Source organism: Nuphar pumila, chromosome 13 (assembly GCF_984573655.1).
Source record: "Nuphar pumila chromosome 13, dmNupPumi1.hap1.1, whole genome shotgun sequence".
Lineage (NCBI taxonomy): Eukaryota > Viridiplantae > Streptophyta > Magnoliopsida > Nymphaeales > Nymphaeaceae > Nuphar > Nuphar pumila.
This window is the reverse complement of record NC_143261.1, coordinates 51252221-51271878: the sequence shown is the minus strand read 5'-3', so window position 1 is coordinate 51271878 and position 19658 is coordinate 51252221. Positions and strand designations below refer to the sequence as shown.

Below are 19658 nucleotides of genomic sequence, written 5' to 3'. Positions count from 1 at the left end.
GACCAAATAATGTAGGTCGGAGACAGAGTTGGTCTCGAAGACAGCGCCAAGTCCGACCCGTCCATAGCCCTAGGATCCTAAACAGATCCAGATGACGCGGCGGCTGTGCACGAGCGACCACAAGCCATCGATAAGAGCCAACGTGGGGACAGGTGCAAAGGGTAGTTTGGTAATCTTGAGCAAAAACTGATTCACACCACATTGACATTCCTTTCTCCCCGCGGGGCCACCTCAGCTCTTTCGCTGTAACCTCCTCGCTCCCACTAATGAACATCTCCGACTCAAATTACAAAGGATTTTTTTTTTCTGATTCTGGAAAGTGAGAGAAGCAATCGTAGCCGTCCACGTCCTCATTTGGTACCATCGATCGCCGTCCACGTGTCTTTTTGAATCATACCAACACTGCAGGAAATCCACATCACCCGTGATTGTGGGCGCTCTCGCTGTACACGTCATTGAGCTCATAAGGCCTCAACCACCAAACCGTTTGGTTTTTTTATTTTTCTTTTTTATAATTCGATATTTATTGTGAAAGATGGAAAAATTTTCCCTGAATTCTGAAAGCACCTGTAAGACAAGCTTAGCCCATAAGGGCTCCGTCGCAAGGTCGAAGCTGGGTGTACTCTCGACCTTAAGGGTTTTACCAACCCAAAGACAGCCAAGGTGCAGTGGGTGATGATGGGTTTTCTCTTGGACCATCCAAAAGGAAAAAAACTGTAAGACAAGATTAAAATAAAAGACCCCCCCCCACTGCTTAAAATATAATATTTGTGAAATAGATTTTTCTTATTTTGAGAATCAAGTCCTTCCTCTCCAAAAGGGGAAAAAATAGGCATGTCAATAGGTGGGCTTGAATCGAACAGACTGATTTTATACCCTACAAGGTCAGGGTTTGATGATAAACAAGAAGGCCCGATTAGAATCGGGATCAGACTCAAAGAGTCGGATTAATATAAGAATCTGAGTATGGTTTGTGAAAACTTCAAACTGAACTCAAACCAGATTGAAGTTCCAACTAATATTCATAATTTTTCAATATAAAAATGGCTAAAAAAATATTATTTTACCCGTATGATCTTGGTCTGGTTCATGTAATCTTTATAAGTTACAAGTGTTATTTCGCTTATAGTAGTTCCGATTGAACTTGGTTCAGAACTGATATCAGCATCTCAAATCAGATTTGAGTTTGGTTTCACTTAGATCCTAACCAAATTTGACCCGTTGGCACCCTTAGCTAATATCCTGTATAGTAAGCTGGCAGCAACATACAGGGGGCTTGATTTATTGGTGATTTAAGGGCCCCAAAAGTTAACTCGCCTAAATTATATTTTCATTTATTATTTTTTGTGCATTTTAATATTTTTGTAGTGCGTTTGTGAATCTGCCTTGTGCGAGCGTCGCTATCTTCGGTTTCTTCAGTGTATATTCTCGTCTCTCTCCCTCTCTCTCTCTGCTGTGAGATTGGGGGTGGCCGGAGAATGACGGAGACGTCAGAAAAGGGTGGAGATTCCAGCGGGTCGGAGCTCCTGCTGCCGGAGAACGGAGGCCGGCGGGAGGAATCGTGGCGGCTCAACTTCGATGGGTACCAAAGGGTGGACCCCCCAGAGAAGCCTTCTCGTAGCCTCCATGATTGCCTCGGAGTCCTTGGTGAGGTTTTTCTGGCCCCCTCTTTTTGTTTCTTTAGTTTCCTTCTGTTTTTCTCATTTTTTTCTGGCTATTTGTTCGTTATTTTGATTATTCAAGTGCATTAGTTAGTACCCACTTCATTTTTCCATTTTTTTGTTTCGTTACGTCCCCTTCTCTTCCATTTTTATTTACTTTTCTTTTCATATTGTGCAGTTTTTATTTAATATTACTGTTTTTTTGTTTGGTAGATACCTGTTATTTTGGAGTATATGAATCATAAGTTTGTGGTCTTGAAGCTGAAAGTATCATATTGCTGATTTTCCATTTTTTTATTCCATCCTTTTTATTTTCTACAAATTTCTTGGGGTTTTAGTTTGTATAACGACTGGTCTCTTTATGGGTTTGGCTTGTTTTGATTGCTGAAGATTGGTGGTTGGATACAGTTGCTTACAGATTTGTTGTGTATGGAAATTGATTGCCATTCAACTATTGCTAGTATTTAGCTCTGATAGTCGGTTTACTACATCCAATTGTTCATCTTCCACCATTTTCGTGATTATTGTGATGTACACGGATGCGATGCACGTTCCTTTGGTTATGACAGTCAAGTTTTGAGCTGTTAATTTGTTCGGTATTTGGGTTGCTTTATTTTTAGGATTGCTTGGGAAGAGGATTGGAGTGATATGAACTGAGTTTTATGAATTTGTCGAGTTTTGTGATGGTTATATGTTAATGGAATTGATCATGAAATGGGGTTGGTGAAGACCAAATGTTGTTGATGATAATCTTGTGCTGCTATAAATAACATATAGGTACAGGTTTCTGATTCTTGTGAAATGCGGTTTTGGTGGGCCATTCTTCTTTTGTTTGTTGAATTAAAGCACAATGGATGTACATGAAAGGTGGGCAGTTAACGCAGGTGATAGATTATGAAATTCTCTAGGAACTTATCAGCATTATCTTGCACAAACAGAACCTCTGTTTGGTGCTCTTGAAGCAATAGTGAAGAGTTCAACCTTCTGACTGCACACTCATATCAGGTCATTCATATAAGGAGCTGGAATGATTTAGTTTCCTTTTTTTCCATTTATGGATCATTCCAAACTGTCTTTAGAAATTATGTATCAGACATGATGATCATGGTTTAAAGTTTAAACTTTCTGCCGTGATGTTGATTTGTGTGGTTCGTTGTGGAACAAAATCATAAATTCATAATGCAATAATTGGCATAAGCACCACTACATGTGTATTTTATAGAAAAAGAAAAAAAAACATTAACTCATGAAGGTGTTTTTGCTTCAATACTTCCTGGGCTAACTTCTTGCTGAGATTATTTTTAAAATCATTGTATATCTAATAGTATGCTTGATGATATAACATCTGTTTGAACATGTTACTGCAAGTAATCATTTGAATCTCATTTAGTTGCACCTTCTGGTCATTCTCTGATTGATTTTGCATTTCTTCTCTAGGTACTGGGAATGTTGTGGCTGAGTACTACCAACAGCAAGTGGAGATGTTGGAGGGCTTTACGGAAATGGATACATTGGCAGAGCGTGGTTTTCTTCCTGGAATGTCAAAGGTTTTCTATGTTCTTTATATACTTTGCTTGAAATCTTGGGATCGGTATGCCTTGTTATAACACGGTGTCAGTGTGGTAATATTTCAGGAAGAGCGTGAAAGGGTTGCGAGAAGTGAGAGAACTGCCATCAGGATATCAAATATTGCAAACATGGTTCTTTTTGCTGCAAAAATTTATGCTTCGATAAGGAGTGGCTCATTGGCAATCATAGCATCTACTCTGGATTCTCTCCTAGATCTTTTGTCAGGTTTTATCCTGTGGTTTACTGCATTCTCAATGGAAACACCAAATCCCTATCAATATCCTATTGGGAAAAAACGAATGCAGCCACTGGTCAGTACCTTCCCTTATTCATTATGTTGTATAGTACCAGGCATGATTATGTGTATACATGTATGGTGATGGTCATAATGATGCTTTTCTGTTTTGTTTAAACTTGTCAAAAAATGTTGCATACAATTAGAATTGCGACAATAATGCTAGCATCATATTTTTATGTTCATTATGTTAATAGTAAAATATTAAATTGATGGCTGAGCATAATATTAGCTCCTAGAATTTACTGGATTTGATATTACTCTGTGTTTTTCTGAGAGGGAAGAAAACGGTTCTGATACTACTTGAAAATGGGAAAGCTTCATCCATTGATGAACTAAGAATCTTCTCACTAATATTTTTAATGATTTGCAGGGTATCCTCGTCTTTGCTTCTGTCATGGCAACCTTGGGTTTGCAAATAATTTTAGAGTCTGTCCGCACCCTCATATCTGATGTAAGTCTCTCTCTCTCTGGTCAAATGTGCTATCTGATTGTTAGGGTGTTTCTTTCTTAGCTGATAGATCTTGTGTTCAAATCATCTATTCCTAGCAAAGAAAAGAAGAAGAAAACCTTTCTCAAAGAAATATTCTAGTTCCACCAAATGGTTTAATATCTCAAACTTTTGTAAATGACAAATTGAAGAAAACCTCTAATTTTTCTCTATTCGGTTGGAAATGGTATAATGACTTCTATTTCTATTGCTTGTCAAAATACATCAGCAAGAAATGTGGTTGGGTTTCCCTTTTGTTCATGACTTCATATTAACATGTGGTAACAAATTCTTCAGATATGCTACTCCTTGCTATACAATTGCATTTCAATTTTATTGGTTTAGGACAATGCTGAAGACAATAGAATAAAGTACCTTAGTCCTTTAGTACAACTAGGGGTGTCAACGGGTTGGGTTTGGTTCGGATCCAGGTGGAACCAGACTTGGATCCAATTTTCGGGTATGGTATCGGGTCCGGACCTGGGTTTAATCGGGTCTACTATAAGAAAAACCATACCCGGACCTGATAAGAACTACATGAACCAGACCCGGACCATATCTGGTAAAATAATATTTTCATCATTTTTACATTGAAAAATTGCGGGTCTTAATCGGAACTCGGGTCAGGCTAGGGTCTGGTATAAAATTTCACAAACTATACCCGGATCCATGTATTAATTGGACCTTCGGATCTTAATCGGGTTTTCTTATTTATCACCATACCCGGACCTTATAGGGTTTGGTCTGGGTAAACCAGATCTGTTGACATCCCTAATTACAACTGTCAGCCTTTCGTAATTGGTTCAGTAAAGTAAGGCGTGTCAATCTTTTTAACCCATCATCTTCTAAAATTTCAAGAATTATATAGTTGATATCTAGCCCTCTTTCTGTTACACATAGCAATGAACAAACCATTGGTTAATGTGCCACTCTTATGCTTAACTGAGAGGTCCACAATCCTGTACCAATGTTAGCAAAAGCCAAAGGGATGATCACCCATCCCTATTTGGGAACGGTGTTATGAAATAAGGCACAGTGCATGGTGGTCGGGTAACCATATTTATTTGTTCCGAGTCCATGTCATAAAATCTCAGCAAAGTTTGTTTTGAACGGAACGGTTAATGTGATTACTCCAGTGCAAGGGATGATTGTTGTTAAGATATATGTATATAATATATAAAATGTATATATACATTATGTTTATATATGTCCATTTATCATTGTAATATATATATTTTATATAATGTTTAAATACATTATATATATTCATTTATCTTTGTAATAGGTAAATACCCATTTGGGGTATTTCTGTCTTTTCACATATGTAATAGGCTGTGCCCATTAGGGGCACTTTAGTCCTTTCATTTTTCTCTCTTTATTTCTTTCTTTTTTTATTTAATTTGTCTTTTTGGTTTGAGCTAAGGGCATTAATGTCCTTAGCTCTTAGAGCCGTTGGGGGTGGTCCCAAGGGCTCTAAGAGCTCTCCTTTGTCTATATGAAAGGGGTAATTCCCCCTCTTGTACTCAATGCTTTTCTTAAGCATTTTGACTATCAATTCATTATATTTTTTACTTTTGTTCTTGACTCTTAAGTGGTCTTTGTGTATGTGATCTTGTATTGACCCATAAGTGGTCTTTTGTATTCCTTGCTTTTGTGCTCTTGTAAGCCCATAAGAGGCACTCTCTTGTACTATTTTGTTTGTTTCATTACAGTTGTCTCCTGGAGTCTCAATTTACATATTTTGGCCACCCAAGCCGTTTCTGGAGCTTTTCTTGTGTCAAGTGACTATTTTTTAGTGATTGTAATTGGTGTTGTAGCTTTTTCTTTTTCTCCACTTTCCTGCCAATTCTTGCTTTACTTCTTGAAATCTTCTGGTATTTCTGTTTCCTGAATTCTTTATCACCTCTATTATTTTTGCATTAGTCTTTTTGGTTGCTTTGGTTGAAAATTAGTTAGCGTACATATTCAGACATTATTGACTCATTGCTTGACTGCAGGAGGATGGGTTTTCTTTAACTAAGGAGCAGGAACGATGGGTGATTGTCATTATGATTTCTGTGACTGTAGTGAAGCTGCTGCTTGTCATCTATTGCCGGTCATTCAACAATGAGATTGTTAAAGCTTATGCGCAGGATCATTTTTTTGACGTCATAACCAATGTCATTGGTCTCATTGCTGCCCTGTTGGCTAATTCCTTCGCCGACTGGATTGATCCTGTTGGTGCTATTGTGGTAAGTTGGGAACAAGTGATATATGAGGTGATGTTGGGAAGTCACAAATGAGTTTGTATTTAGCCTCAAGATTTGTCATTTGTAACATCTTGAGCTGTTCTGACACAGAATTCCAGTTCATTTTTTTTCTTTTCACAGCGTTGGGCCAGCAAATGGAAGCACATTACCTATGCTCATTCTGTCAATGGATGTGCTGGACCATGCTAGTTCATATTAATCCCAGACATGAGTTCATTTTTTCCATACTATCCTTTGATACAGATACTCCAGAGTAGCACCTTTTTTGCCATGAAGATTTTGCATAAGAATTTTTTTTCTTTTTCATAATAATATTATTTGAAAGGAGTTAGTTTGATGAAAAGACCATTTCTACGGTTTGTTTTGGAAGGAATATATATGAAAGGCATGCATGCTTGCTCACATGTGTGTGTGCATGCGCGTGTGTGTGAATTATACTTGTAAAAGTGATCAGATCTTCAACAAGAGCAGATCATCAATTTGCTGACATCTTTGAACACACAAATTCAAGTGCCTCCTGTGATAACTAACTTTTACCATTGTCATTCCTCATGCAGTTGGCATTATACACCATCAGAACGTGGTCGATGACAGTGCTTGAAAACGTAAATTCCTTGGTAGGCCGTTCTGCCACACCAGATTACCTGCAGAAGCTGACATACCTCTGCTGGAATCATCACAAAGCCATCAAGCATATCGACACTGTTCGTGCATATACATTTGGTTCACACTATTTTGTGGAGGTTGACATAGTGCTGCCTGCTGACATGCCTCTTCAGGAGGCCCATGACATAGGGGAGGCCCTGCAGGAGAAGTTAGAGCAGCTTCCTGACATTGAAAGAGCTTTCGTGCATCTTGACTATGAGTATACACACAAGCCTGAGCATACACATTCTCTTGTATAGGTTAAGAGAGCATGGTGTGGTCATGGACGAAGCAGTATGCCCTGAGTATATGATCATCTCTTCTAGTTCCAGAGCTCACGGAAGGAGATAATGGGAGCCTTCAATGTCTTAAAGGCGTTAGTTATTTTGTTGATGCCGAAGCGGTCGTTGATATGTTCTTGGTCAAGGGAAAGGAGGCCTTTGAGATTGAAGAAAGGGCTGTAACTGAAAGCACTAGGTGATAACTGTTATCAAGTTATTATGCATGTAAGTATGCTTCCAACAGGGGGGGGGGGGGGGGGCGCAGTGGTACCTTGAATAATAACTGGTGGGGGTCTGCCTAACTTGCCTTTCAAAAAAAAAAAAATGTTTCCAAGCATTCCATACTGTCGCCTGTTTTAGATATCACGAGTGCATTATGAAGTCTGTAAAATTGAGCGACATATTAGTTTTAGCAATTGCAAAAGATGATCTAGTTGCTTTCTGGAATTTGCTATATATGTTTGTGTGTGTGTGTGTGTGTGTGTGGCTGTCCAATGAAACCTAATGAATTCAGTGAACTTAGAAATGTTTTGTTCATGAATTTTATTTCATGTTATGTTACCAAAGTCTCCCTGTTTCCTAAGTTGATTCAAGTATTTATTTGTGTTTAGCTACATGGAGAAACCCAGAACCTGGTTGCAGGTCGATCATAGGCCGACCTACAGGTGGTAAAACTCCGTTGCTAGGACCGCTGCCTCCAAGGCCTATGCTTTGTGTCGGCTTTTGCAAGGGGTTGACACTTGACACCTGCAGTAATCAAACCTTGACAACCTAAGGGATGGTCTTTGATTCTGGATCTCTTTTTTTTCTCTCCTTTTCCAACCTTCACCAACTTCCACTCACTATATGGGTAGATAAAGTGGGTAATCTGAGCTTCACCAGTCATCACAGTAAAACAGCCAACCCTAGTGCTGGGGAAGGAGATGAGCTGCTCCTTGTTTGGATTGTGCTCGGCTCTTAAAAAGCTTGTTCAAACTCATAAAATAGGTTCGGCAGGCAGAATATGAACAACAGGTGTTTGGCTTGGCTTGGCTCATCTCATATGGGCTTATTAAGTAGTACTAAATAAGCAAATAAATAAATATAGTTTAAATATATTTTATATCATATAATATTCTATACGATAAATAGTTGAAGTGTTTGTCTTGTGAAGAATAGGTTTAATCTTATTGCTTCCGGCTTTGAAACACTGTATTTTAAGTCTTTAGGAGCAGGTCAGACTGAGCTCCCCTCAATAGGTTTATAATTCAAATCCTATAATTTTAGCTTTAAAACAATGCAGCTTTCTTTGAAAATGAGCCAGATTGAACCCAGCCAGTTTAGCTCAAAGTGGTCATGAGCTCGAGCTCGGATCGACTAGTAAAAAAACACCTTATGTTCGGTTCATTGGGCTTGTTTAACAGCTTTATCTCACCTCTTGGCGTTCTTAATAATACAATGTTGTGGTTCACAACAAACTTACTAGTTACAGGTAGGGGTGTCAACTGGTCGGGTTTGGTTTGGACCCAGGTGAAACCAAACTCAAACCTTATTTGAGATGATGGTACCCGGTCAGAATCGTGGTTCAATCAGACTAATTATAAGATAAACCATACCCGGATCCTATAAGGATTACATGAATTAGAGCCAGATCATAAACTGTAAAATAATACTTTTTAACTTTTGTACATCAAAAATTGCAGATCTTAGTCGGAACTTGGGTCGGGCCCGAGTCTGATATGAAGTTTCGAAAACTATACTCGGCTACATATATTAATCGGACCCTTCCAATTCAACTCGAATTCTAATTGGACCTTCTTATTTATCACAAAACCCTTACCTTATAGGGTTTGGTACAGGTCGGGTCTGGGTCAAACCCAACCATTGACACCCTTAGTTACAGGTGCCACAACGTGCAACTAGCATCCAAGTCGAATGGTAAAACAGAGCCAGACATAGTGCGGTTCTATTAGTGGTGGACCTGACACGAGACCCAACTATAAATGAGTTGGTCCAGTTCTCGATCTGGACCTCTCTCAAAATACATGGTAGCACTCCAGCTCTGGATACTCCGATATTGGCTGCACAGAAAAAGGGTCAAAGTATTGGATTTCCATGTGAAAAAATTTGGTCAGGTTAGACCTGGTTTTGACCTGTCTTTGAACCTATTTATTTACCCTGTTTCAACTCTGATCCCACTAGACCCGAAATTTATTCGTTCCGAATCCGATCAGAATTCGATTATAGAGTATTCGGATCTGATAACATGAATCGGATCTAATTCAAAACTGGGTACACGTTCTGAATCTATTAGGTAGCATCGATGCTCTCAATTATTTTTTGTTATTAATTTTGATTTCATTCCTTTTATTTCCACGGAGATCTTTTGAAAAGAAAGAAAAAACGTAAAATTTAAGGAAAAAAGAAACGGAAAATGCACTTTGTATGTTGCATCTCTTGTCAACACGATGTCGACCCGATCCAACCGGCCCGAATATTGTCGGACTGACCTAAATGAGACCCGACCCAAATTGTCAGCCCTAAATTTCCCTACAACCATCCTCTTATCCGAACCGTCCGCTCTAGCCTTAATCGACGGCTGAAAACGGCTTCCCAGGTTCGAGTTTAAGCTTCCCTACTCGTTCTCTCCCTCTTCTTCCCCTCTCCGTCGTCGTCTCTGAGAGAGAGAGAGAGAGAGAGAAACATGTCGGACGAGGAGCACCATTTCGAGTCGAAGGCTGACGCTGGAGCGTCGAAAACATACCCTCAGCAGGCTGGAACGATCCGCAAGAACGGATACATCGTCATCAAGAGTCGCCCTTGCAAGGTCATCGTCATCATCATCATCTTCTTCTGTCTCTCTCTCTGTGTACTCATCTTCGTTCTCTTAGATCGATCGACTATTTGGTTGTTTTCCTGTTTGATTCTGGTATTAGATGACCAGAGTTTCTTATTTTTGCTTACGTTTTTCTGGGTTTGTCTTGTATCCTAAGGATAGGGAGCGTTTCTTGGTGATTCGATTATTGTTCTCTTTATATTGTTTTTTGGGTTTGTGGGTACCTCTGGTTTTGGAGAACGCTGGGCTCTCGGTTATTGCTGCTTTTGTGGTTTTCAGTGTGCTCCTTTTTCCCTCTTTGAAATGGGTTTTTAAGTTTGAAAATTTGACTCTTATCGGAAAAAAAAGTTTGGGTTTTCCGATCCCTATATGTATTAGGATTTTGCTTTATAAAAAAAACAGGGATGTTGCTTAGCAATATCCTGACTTATCCCAGTTTTCTGGAGAGTGCATCCAAACAAAAACCCTTAAATAAGGTGGGCATGACGCAAGATCTACGCCTAAAAATTTGTTGGGGAGTATTGATTGCGTCCTGCGGCGGATGAACAGAATTGCTCTTTCACTTTTTTTTTTGGGTTTTTTGTAATATTTTATTGGTTGGAAGTTTGCGATTCTAGATAATTGAGAGACATGGTTTTGTGTCAGAAATAAGTTTTTCATTTCTGTTGGCGGGTCCAACAGGAAAACCAAGAATTGATTTTGCTACTTTTTTCTGATCTTCCCATTCTTTTCTTATTGTTTATTTTGTCTAATCTATGAATAACAAAGCATAGAAATGGCTGATGTAATGGTTTTTGTGCCTTGATCCATGCAAAATATTATGTAAGCTGGGATTTTACGATCATGATTCTGGATATCTTATGGTTGTAAATCAACTGTTGCTTAGAAGATCTGATTTGTCTGCACTCTTTCATTCTTCACATGTATGTATTCTGTTAGTCTCATAGGATTCCAAACAAGTCTTTGGGTACAATTGAAGTTTACCTGTTTGCTTAGGTTTGATGACCAGTTGGCTTGTTGCCTATGGAGCTAAGTCCCAAGTCCTGGTTCTATTTTTTCTTAAAATTTCATTTGACTTGACTGAGGCATAAAAGTTGTGCAAGACTTTAAAGCGAGAAGCGAGGAATTTGAAAATGAAATAGGAATCGAAAATGAGTTGATATGGGAATTAAATGAGAAGTGAATAAAAACTAAAATAAAAATGATTATTCTTAAATTTCATGATTTTTTAGTCCAAAAATAATTTTTTTGTCAAATCTAAAAATGATGGTTACCAATTTAGAGAAAACACATGAGAAGTGAATGAGAAGCATGAGAGGAAACACACGCAAAACATATAGGAAACTAGTGTGAAGCATAGGAGAAACGTGGAAGAATCAAGATTCCCCTCAAGTTTTGGAAGAGAGAAATATCGCCCTTCCGAAATGAGTTTCTGGGAAGCGCACTTTCCACCTGTCTGTGAAGTTTCCAGTAACTCTGTTTTGAAGACTTTTTGGTTACCAATCTCGACTAGACATGCAAAGCAGTTAAGTGATCGGAATAAGTTCGGTTTAATTCACTTGCAAATATGCACATGGTTCCTACTTAATCAATTGACCGACATTGTATTTTGCTTGTTTGGTTTGGCATTGTTGCTGTAAGGTTATTCTTCATATTAGTAAGAGCATCCCATCTTCTCGGTGGTTTACATGGTTGCATTTTAAACAGGTTGTGGAAGTCTCGACCTCCAAGACTGGCAAGCATGGACATGCAAAATGTCACTTTGTGGCGATTGATATTTTCAATGGGAAAAAGCTTGAAGATATTGTCCCCTCTTCACACAACTGTGATGTAAGTTTTTATTATTGTTTTTTTTCTTCTTTAATTTGTCTCTTTTTGATCTATATGTTGTCTTCTTTCATTGTATACTGTGTGACATTGATACAGGCTTTGACACTGCACTATTATATGGTATCACAGGTTCCTCATGTTACTCGTACTGATTATCAGTTGATTGACATCTCTGAAGATGGTTTTGTGAGTTATTCTTTGCCTCTTCCATGCGTAAATGATCTGACGAACTGTGTGATTTTAATTGGATCATGTTTGATGAAGATACATTGAATCTAACAGGTGAGTCTTTTGACTGAAAATGGAAACACTAAAGATGATCTAAGACTCCCAACTGATGAGTCCCTGCTTGCCCAGGTTTGTCCATGATCTATTTGTGTACTTGGTTTGTTGTAGAAAGCATGATATCATTGGTGATAATCTGCCTTTTGTTTGTGTATGTTTTGGTTTATATTTCCAGAGGTGGTATTCTCTGTTTTTATGTCATTTACTAATCTTTTTGTTTGAAGATTTCCTTGGTTTCAATTGTGCAAGCTATATGTTGTCTTCTTTAATGGTACAGCATGAAAAGCTATGAAGTAATTTAGTTCATGATTATTATCTTTTATTATATGATCATGGATGTGATTTAAACTTGTTTATTCTGTCCTATTTCCCATCATATCTCTGTTTTCTTGAAACTTGTACTCTACTCTCATTTCCTTCTCATCCTGAATGTAACAGCCGAGTCTTCCATTTAGTAGACTTAAATTTGGGTTTGGTCTGGTTCTATGAATTGCATGCTCTGTACCTTAATTGACTATACTGTCATGCTACTTTTTATGTTCACGGGTATAATCTTGCATAGTCATTTAAGCTACAAAATTTTGACTGTATTCAGTGAAACTTTTCTTTTGCTAGTGGCAGAATGTTGTGTCTGTATGGTTGGCCTTTCCAACTTAATTGAGAAACCTTCTAGTGATTCAAGCATACAGGGTTTACCTTATTAGATGTCTCTAAAAAGTTCCATGCATTTAAGCTTTGATTTATTTTCCACTTGATTGTGACAGCTGTCATTAGTGTGTGCTGAATAGCTTTTTGTGCTGCTTGCCACAGATCAAAGATGGATTTGGTGAAGGAAAGGACCTTGTGGTGACTGTGATGTCTGCCATGGGGGAGGAGCAAATCTGTGCTCTCAAGGACATTGGACCTAAGTAGGTGCTGTGCAGTACTTTGTGTTTCATCATTTAAATTTTTTAATCAAGGAGTTTTGTAGAGCCTTATATAATGGCCAAGTGTGAGACTGAGAAGGGACAAGATAGATGGTTATTTGTTGCGATAAGTCACAAGGGGTATCCTGCACAGTGACCAAACCAGTCAACAAAGATTCTTTCGCTTCAGTTCACTGTTTGATGCGCAGCCTGAACTTCCCATGATATCATAGTTCATTCTTAGTTCATAACTATTTGACATTGATGTGCTTTACCAGAAAATCTGCCTCCTCCTTACATTCCGAGTGATTCTGGTTGATTTTGTGAATGGTACAAATAGATGCTTGAAACCATCGCACTTATATGCTATGGTATTTTTTGCTTTCTCAGAGAAAGGTTTCTATTGTCTGTTCTTATTGCGTTTGTGGTAATTGCTGCTGGTTGCTTGATTTTGGAGTATGGATAGCATTGCATGGTGAATATGCAATCTACTTTTCCCAGGCAAAGCTTGTTGCCAATTTGTTTGTTTGTTTTTTTGTCCTGGTGTTTTAACTTTCAGTGCTCTTCTGGGATTGTTCAGTCTGCTATTTTTTTTTTTTCGGTGTTTCTATTTCTTGGGGGGGCCTTCTTCTCTTTCATTTTTGCAATTCTTGCTGCTGAAATCAAGTTGATGTTGGTAATTAGGGGTCTTTGAAATTTTGGACTGCAAAAGGAAGCCTATAAATGTGGAACAATAACTTGTCCGTGGGCAGATTGTTTGTATTATGCATTATCATGCTTCTTGATTTCTTATTGTTGTCATCGAGCCTTATCCCAACTACGTGGGGTTGGTTTTGCGAGTCCTATCTCACCGTTCCTGTCTATCTAGAGCCACAATTTCAGTCACTTTACAATCTTTCATTTCGCCTCTAACTGCCTCCTTCCAAGTCTTCAGTGGTCTTGCTCTTTTTCTAGTTTCTTCTACCTGCACCATGTTAACCTTTCTCACAGGAGCCTTGAGAGGTCTTCGTGCAACGTCCAAACCATCTTAAATGGCTACTGTTTCTGGGACTGAGGTCATTGTTTCTGAAAATAAGTCCTAAGAGAATTCTATTTTATACTACCTTAGCAAGTATGCTGCCATTGTTTCTGGGAATGAGGTTGGCTATCCTCGGCCAGGCTAGGGAAGAACCCTTGCCTAATGTCCTCTCCTGTATATCTATGTGTGGAGTGTGAATGATCTTATTTTCAATTGAACCAGTCTTTTGGATTGTGTTTCAATTTGAAGTCCGGAAGGAGAATTGGTAAATGTGCTTGACTTTGGAAGTAGTATGCAGTAATTTCACCCCAAGTCTGCAACATGGTTACTCTTGGTGAGATGGAGATGTTTACCGTTTGAACATCAGGTCAGATGCTAAACCAATTCTTTCAAGATAAACTGCCTTTAAGAATGCTGCATTTTCTTCTCATATAGAGGCCAGAAGGTTGAGGTTGGAAGCCCTGCCGTATAAGCTTGAGTAGCAATAATTGAAGCATCTGACAATGACACTTTGCTTTCTTATGGTCGATAATCGCTATCATGATCTTCAAAATGATGCTTAATTTGTAATGGATTCCAATAGGATTCTCAAACCATCGACTAGGAGATGGTTTTGTGGACCATTGAGCATTAAAGAGGGTTAGGAAAAAAGCTGATCTTTTGGCATAAGAAGATGCTTAAGAATGTCTCATGGATAGTATGGATAATTGTCTAAGGCAAAAAGGAATTGAAATATCCCCATCTGACACAAAGCTAGTCTTTTGGGATTCCTTGAATCAAGTTCTTGGAGACATTCTGTATGAGGTTTATTGCGTGCAAAATTCTCCTGGCAAAAGGAATTAAACAGTATCACTTGATTGGATAAACCGTGACTTCTTTTTTGGGGACAAGGAATGGGAGCGAGAATTGTTAGAGGCTCGAAGATATACAAGAACAATTGACGGAAAAGTACCACGTTTGTTGGATATTCCATCTCTCACACGTTTGTGTGCCACAGAAAGTCGGGAGTTTCCATGGAAATGCATGGGGCCCCTATGTGTTAACGGAAATCAAGCTGGGCTAGGTCTTCCCTGAGATTAAACAGGAGCTGTTTTCCTCGAGGCTGTACTATTTCCTCTCCCGTGTCAGGTTTGAGAGGGTGGAGAGTAAGCAAGCTACCTTGCTTCTTGGCAGGAGGTTCACTGCCCCCCCTTCCTTTCCGGTCCGGCTGTGGTACGGTACCTGAACCCGAAGCTTCCCCCGATGAAGACGAGATTCTGGAGATAGTTTGCTCACCGGCTGTGGGACTGGAACCTGAAGTTACGATTGGATCTGATCCATTTTAGATTCCACAGATCCAGGAGATTTGGTCTGGTGGAGCTAGCACTTGTAGTGAATGAAGGTGATGGGGCCCTTCAAACCAACTGAGTGATGTTTTAGTGTTTTCTATAGAAGAAAATGCGACAGACATGGGAATCTCCTTCCATGAGGAAAGTGACCTGTTGCGCCTTCTTTTCAGCAGAAACAAAGTTCAACAGGGGTCGGGGGTGAGGACTTCGTTTCCGTCCTGCACGGAGCACCTTTCTTTGGCACACAAACATGCCCTTAGTATATAGTTAACAGTTGCGTGCATGGACCTGTGCTTACCGTCTCCAATGGCAAAAAGAGGAGCCCTGATCACTTTTGTGGCCTCTTTTTATGTTTATCAGGCTTTGAAATGAGATTGGTTCATGCTATTCCAAAATCACTCGTATCACTTTGTGGGTTTCCTACTAAGGTACCCCTCCATGACCAGCTTCTTAGAGGGACTATGGCCATGTAGGCCATGGAAGTTTGAGGCAATAACAGGTTTGTGATGCCCTTAGATGTTCTGGGCCGCATGCACGCTACATTGATGTATTGAAAGAGTCTATAGTATTGGCCGACAGGCCTGGGTAATCTTTGAAAACTACATCGTGATGAGGATAGGTCATTGCAATTGTTGGTCTTCAACGAGGAGTTTCTAGTAAGTGTCATCAGCTCGAGTTGACTACGTCCCTGCCCTTTGTACACACCACCTGTAGCTCCTACCAATTGAATGGTCCGGTGAAGTGTTTGGTTGGGATCTCCTCTTAAGTCTATCAATTGTCTTTCATTATTCCACTGCCTAAGGGTCTGTTTTCATCCCAAGGAAGATGACTCCGTGTCTGCTGCGGAGTCCTCTTCCACTGAAATGGAATCGGATTCCGTGGAAAGCGGGTGGTCCCCATTGAAAACATTTTCGCGAGGAAAGGGAAGACCTTGTTTGTGCTACTGCAGTGGGGCCTGCAGAAACACATGGGTTCCCGTGCATTTCCACAGAAAACCCTGGGTTTCTGCAGCATGCAAACGTAAGCCCTCCAACCTCTATCCTCACCCTGCTGGGAGATGTTCCGGTATCTGTAGAGCCTTGTTCTTCCCATATGAAATATAAGTAGCCCATGAGGAAACCATTCTTGCGCAGCGCCCAGCCTTGAGCTACTGTGACTGGATCAAGCCAGTCTTCCTCTGTCACGTGTTCGAGTTGAGAACACCTTTTTAAACACCAATCTCTTAAGATCTATTGGGTGATCACAGCCATATTTCCCTACACCTTGCACGCTATTTTCATAAGAGAGGATCACATCAGAGGTGCCTTGGATGTCATTCATCTTAAAAATGAACGGCACCCATCAAAACAGTGAATTAGCTCATAGTGAAGGGCAACCTGGTTCGCCTTTTGTGTCTGTGTCTATTCCGAGAATCACAGCTTGTTGACCATGAACTTCCAACGAGTAGAAAGTGCCTCGTGCCCGGAGTTTCTTCCGCATCAGAATGCAAGCCAAGCCTTGGGTGTAGTTCCTTCTAGCCTCACACCTTTGTTTGGTAATGCCCGGGTAGCAGCATCAAGGTCTGACCCAAATTGAGCAAGGACGGCCACTTGGCGATCCAATTCTAGTTGTGAACTACTGCAAACTTGTTTCATAGCTCTCAACTGAGCGGCAGACCCGACCTGACTGAATCAAATTTTAGATACCAATGATAATTAAGTCTGTTCAGGTTAAGTTAAATCAATAACTTGCTGCAGCAATAAGTAACTCAGATGGCTTGATTCACTCTGAGCTCATATCTTACTGTGACTGGATTTGTGCTAAACCTAGTGGGATTGCTTCACAACATAATTCTCTAACTTTATCCAAATATGATATTATGCTCATATATTTCCTAATGTGACACTATACTGGGCATCAAATCAAACCCTTTCAATAATGCGAACATTCAAAAGATATATTGGTTTGTCCTCCACAAGGCCATGTTCCCAGGAGGCGTGGTTTGTCCTCCACAAGGCCATGTTCCACAAATCAAACCTGAATTCTCTTCTTCAAGAATCTTCTCCATTGCGCTTCGAGTATGCGAGGATCGACCGAATTATCGTCGATTTCTCGCTGTTTGCGTTTCCGATTCTCAAGATTGAGGCCCACGGAGCTCATTTTGACCTAAAATTCAGGTTTCTTGGCTCATTCTTTACTGTTTTTTTTTTTTTTGCTTTTTCTCTCTTTTTGCGCTTTCTTGTTTAGAAGAGGTGTTTGTAGTTTTAGTGGCTTTGCCTGTTAATTTCGGGGTTTGGTGGAATTTAAGGGAAAATGATCGGTTACCGAGATCTGGTTACTCGGCCGCGGCGAGGAAGAAGGAAAGGATTGCGTTGCTTGATCCGGAGGTGTGTTGAAATTTGATTTTGTTAGATTTTTGGGGTGTCTGTGTGGTGTTGTCGATTGTAGATCGTTATGCGTCATTTCTTTAGCTAATCACCGATTAGTTTGCATTCTCTTTCTTTAATAATAGGGTTGGATGTGGTCCGGTGTGCACGTACCGTTCGTAATTGTTTTCGGTGCAGTAGTTCTCTCTGTTTAAAGAAACGAAACAACGCTCGACAATCTTCACGTGTTACTGTAGGATTCAGAGAATTTGTGTTTTGGAGAGATGCAAGACCCTTGGTGGTTTTCTTTTTCCTATGTTTTCTTCCTTTTCTTGTTGGGATCTTGGGGGTGGGTCAGTTGGGAATTCCCTGCACCCGTTGTTTTCCTGGGAAGCTTCGTCGCTTGGTGGAATACCGTTAACTGTTTTTCTTTTTGACGATATTATAGGAAACATGATTGCTTTGTTCTTTTTTCTTCCGTTTCTTCTTTTCTCTTTCTTTTCCTTGCCAATTGTTCGTCGCTTGGGATTGCTTCTTTCCCTCGAGTTGTTTGGGGTCAAACAGTTCATGCTTCAAGCTTGTAGTCTTATTCCTTTTTTTTTAGTATTATTTTTTATAAGTCTTGCTGTTTTTGTTGATTTTGAATAAACTATGACACGGGGGAAATCTCTTTCGTTGTTTATCATGCCTTTCTTTCAATAATTCAATAAAGTGTAGCCTGAAAACTGATAAGAAGGTTTCTCTGTGTAAATTACAGGGGATTTCATTGCATAATGCTCTTGAAAATATATTGGGAGAAAGGCAGCCTGGAAGGAGGGTGATGGATTCACCTTAACGTAATTCTTGGTCATTGCCAAGTGTGCATTAGTGATATAGTTTTCCAGATACAGATTCTCATCAATTATGGGCAACCTGTGGGAAGTAATGCTTGGAACGAACTTCATTCTCTTTGCATAAGCATTAGCGAATTCAGTGTAAAGGGTCAGCTTAGTGGGTACTGCAAACTGCTTAAGAGCATTGTTGAGATGCTTATCATGGGTAGAGATGTGACCCATTTGGTTTTCAATTTCAAAGATTTGTATGTTAAGTTGAAAGCAAGAGACCAGAGTCACCATGCCAGCTGTATCTTTTCAATCGGGAGTTTATCACAATCTGAAGATGTTAAAGCTGCTAGAAGTGGTAAGGTGTTGTGGAAGAGGGCTGCACACCAGATGTGTAATCTACTTCCAAGGTTCTTCCTTCGCAGATTAGTCAATTTAGTCATACTATGGCACCGGTATGTACAAGTTTATGAATCATGGCTTCTGAAAATAAGATATCCTGCTTCAGATCTTTTCTCTACAACTAGATTGAGATTATCCAAGGATACCAAATTTTCTAATCACATCAAACATTTGTGGAAGGAAGCATCTGAAATGGAAAATCAGTTGCCTCCAGAAGCTGTCGCACTTGCAAGAGGTGTAGCCCACCGTTGATCAACTGTTTCTTCTCGTGTTAATTCAGATTCATCAGATGTTTGGATTACATGCTTCCTGCTTGTCCTTGCATTTATCCGTGCCTTGTTGAAAGGAATTGCCTTCGTACTTCGCGTGGTTGTCTTTGCCATGCATAAATTGATTTCTACCTTTTACTGCCTATATAGATTCATACAAAATAGTGTTTTAGGGTGGAATTTGGAAAATGAAGTGCACCATATGTTTTCAGAAGGTTCAGTCCATGCCATTAAGAAGCATGAATTGGTTGAGGGTAACTGGCGGATTTTGCTCAATCTTTTGAAAGTGCTTATTAGCATATCACCAGGAAATTCGGCACATGCCAATATTGGAGAAAATTCGTCAAAGACTTTTCCAATGGATTTATTAACATTCTGCATTGTACTTAATGAACTGAGGTTGGATTTTGCAGCAGATGATAATATGTGGCACTTGACATTTGCTTGTGG

At 39.6% G+C, this 19658-nt stretch overlaps 2 protein-coding genes and 1 long non-coding RNA gene across 3 annotated transcripts; all 3 read left to right on the top strand.

The window, feature by feature from the left end:
* Positions 1-1394: 1394 nt before the first annotated feature.
* LOC149818354 (metal tolerance protein 5-like) lies at positions 1395-7727 on the top strand. Its single transcript, XM_089985735.1, has 6 exons — positions 1395-1647; positions 3099-3208; positions 3296-3541; positions 3899-3979; positions 6013-6246; positions 6822-7727. The coding sequence occupies exons 1-6, from the start codon at positions 1479-1481 to the stop codon at positions 7167-7169; spliced, it is 1188 nt and encodes a 395-aa protein (XP_089841861.1). The 5' UTR covers positions 1395-1478; the 3' UTR covers positions 7170-7727.
* Positions 7728-9821: 2094 nt separating this feature from the next.
* LOC149818353 (eukaryotic translation initiation factor 5A-2-like) lies at positions 9822-13414 on the top strand. The gene is made up of 5 exons (XM_089985736.1): positions 9822-9996; positions 11713-11835; positions 11965-12021; positions 12118-12192; positions 12931-13414. Exons 1-5 carry the CDS (start codon positions 9874-9876, stop codon positions 13030-13032), a joined length of 480 nt encoding a protein of 159 aa, XP_089841862.1. The 5' UTR covers positions 9822-9873; the 3' UTR covers positions 13033-13414.
* A 4269-nt stretch (positions 13415-17683) lies between these two features.
* LOC149818352 (uncharacterized) lies at positions 17684-19146 on the top strand. The gene is made up of 2 exons (XR_016427403.1): positions 17684-17737; positions 18474-19146. It is a non-coding gene; the product is annotated as an uncharacterized LOC149818352 (long non-coding RNA).
* Positions 19147-19658: the final 512 nt, after the last annotated feature.

Excerpts from the sequence above, each read along its gene's own strand:
- LOC149818353 (XM_089985736.1), top strand. The coding sequence starts at position 9,874 with ATGTCGGACGAGGAGCACCATTTCGAGTCGAAGGCTGACGCTGGAGCG. Across the intron at positions 9,997-11,712 it reads TCAAGAGTCGCCCTTGCAAG|GTTGTGGAAGTCTCGACCTC; the intron begins GTCATCGTCATC and ends CATTTTAAACAG. Across the intron at positions 12,022-12,117 it reads ACATCTCTGAAGATGGTTTT|GTGAGTCTTTTGACTGAAAA; the intron begins GTGAGTTATTCT and ends TGAATCTAACAG.
- LOC149818354 (XM_089985735.1), top strand. The coding sequence starts at position 1,479 with ATGACGGAGACGTCAGAAAAGGGTGGAGATTCCAGCGGGTCGGAGCTC. Across the intron at positions 3,980-6,012 it reads TCCGCACCCTCATATCTGAT|GAGGATGGGTTTTCTTTAAC; the intron begins GTAAGTCTCTCT and ends GCTTGACTGCAG. Across the intron at positions 6,247-6,821 it reads ATCCTGTTGGTGCTATTGTG|TTGGCATTATACACCATCAG; the intron begins GTAAGTTGGGAA and ends TTCCTCATGCAG.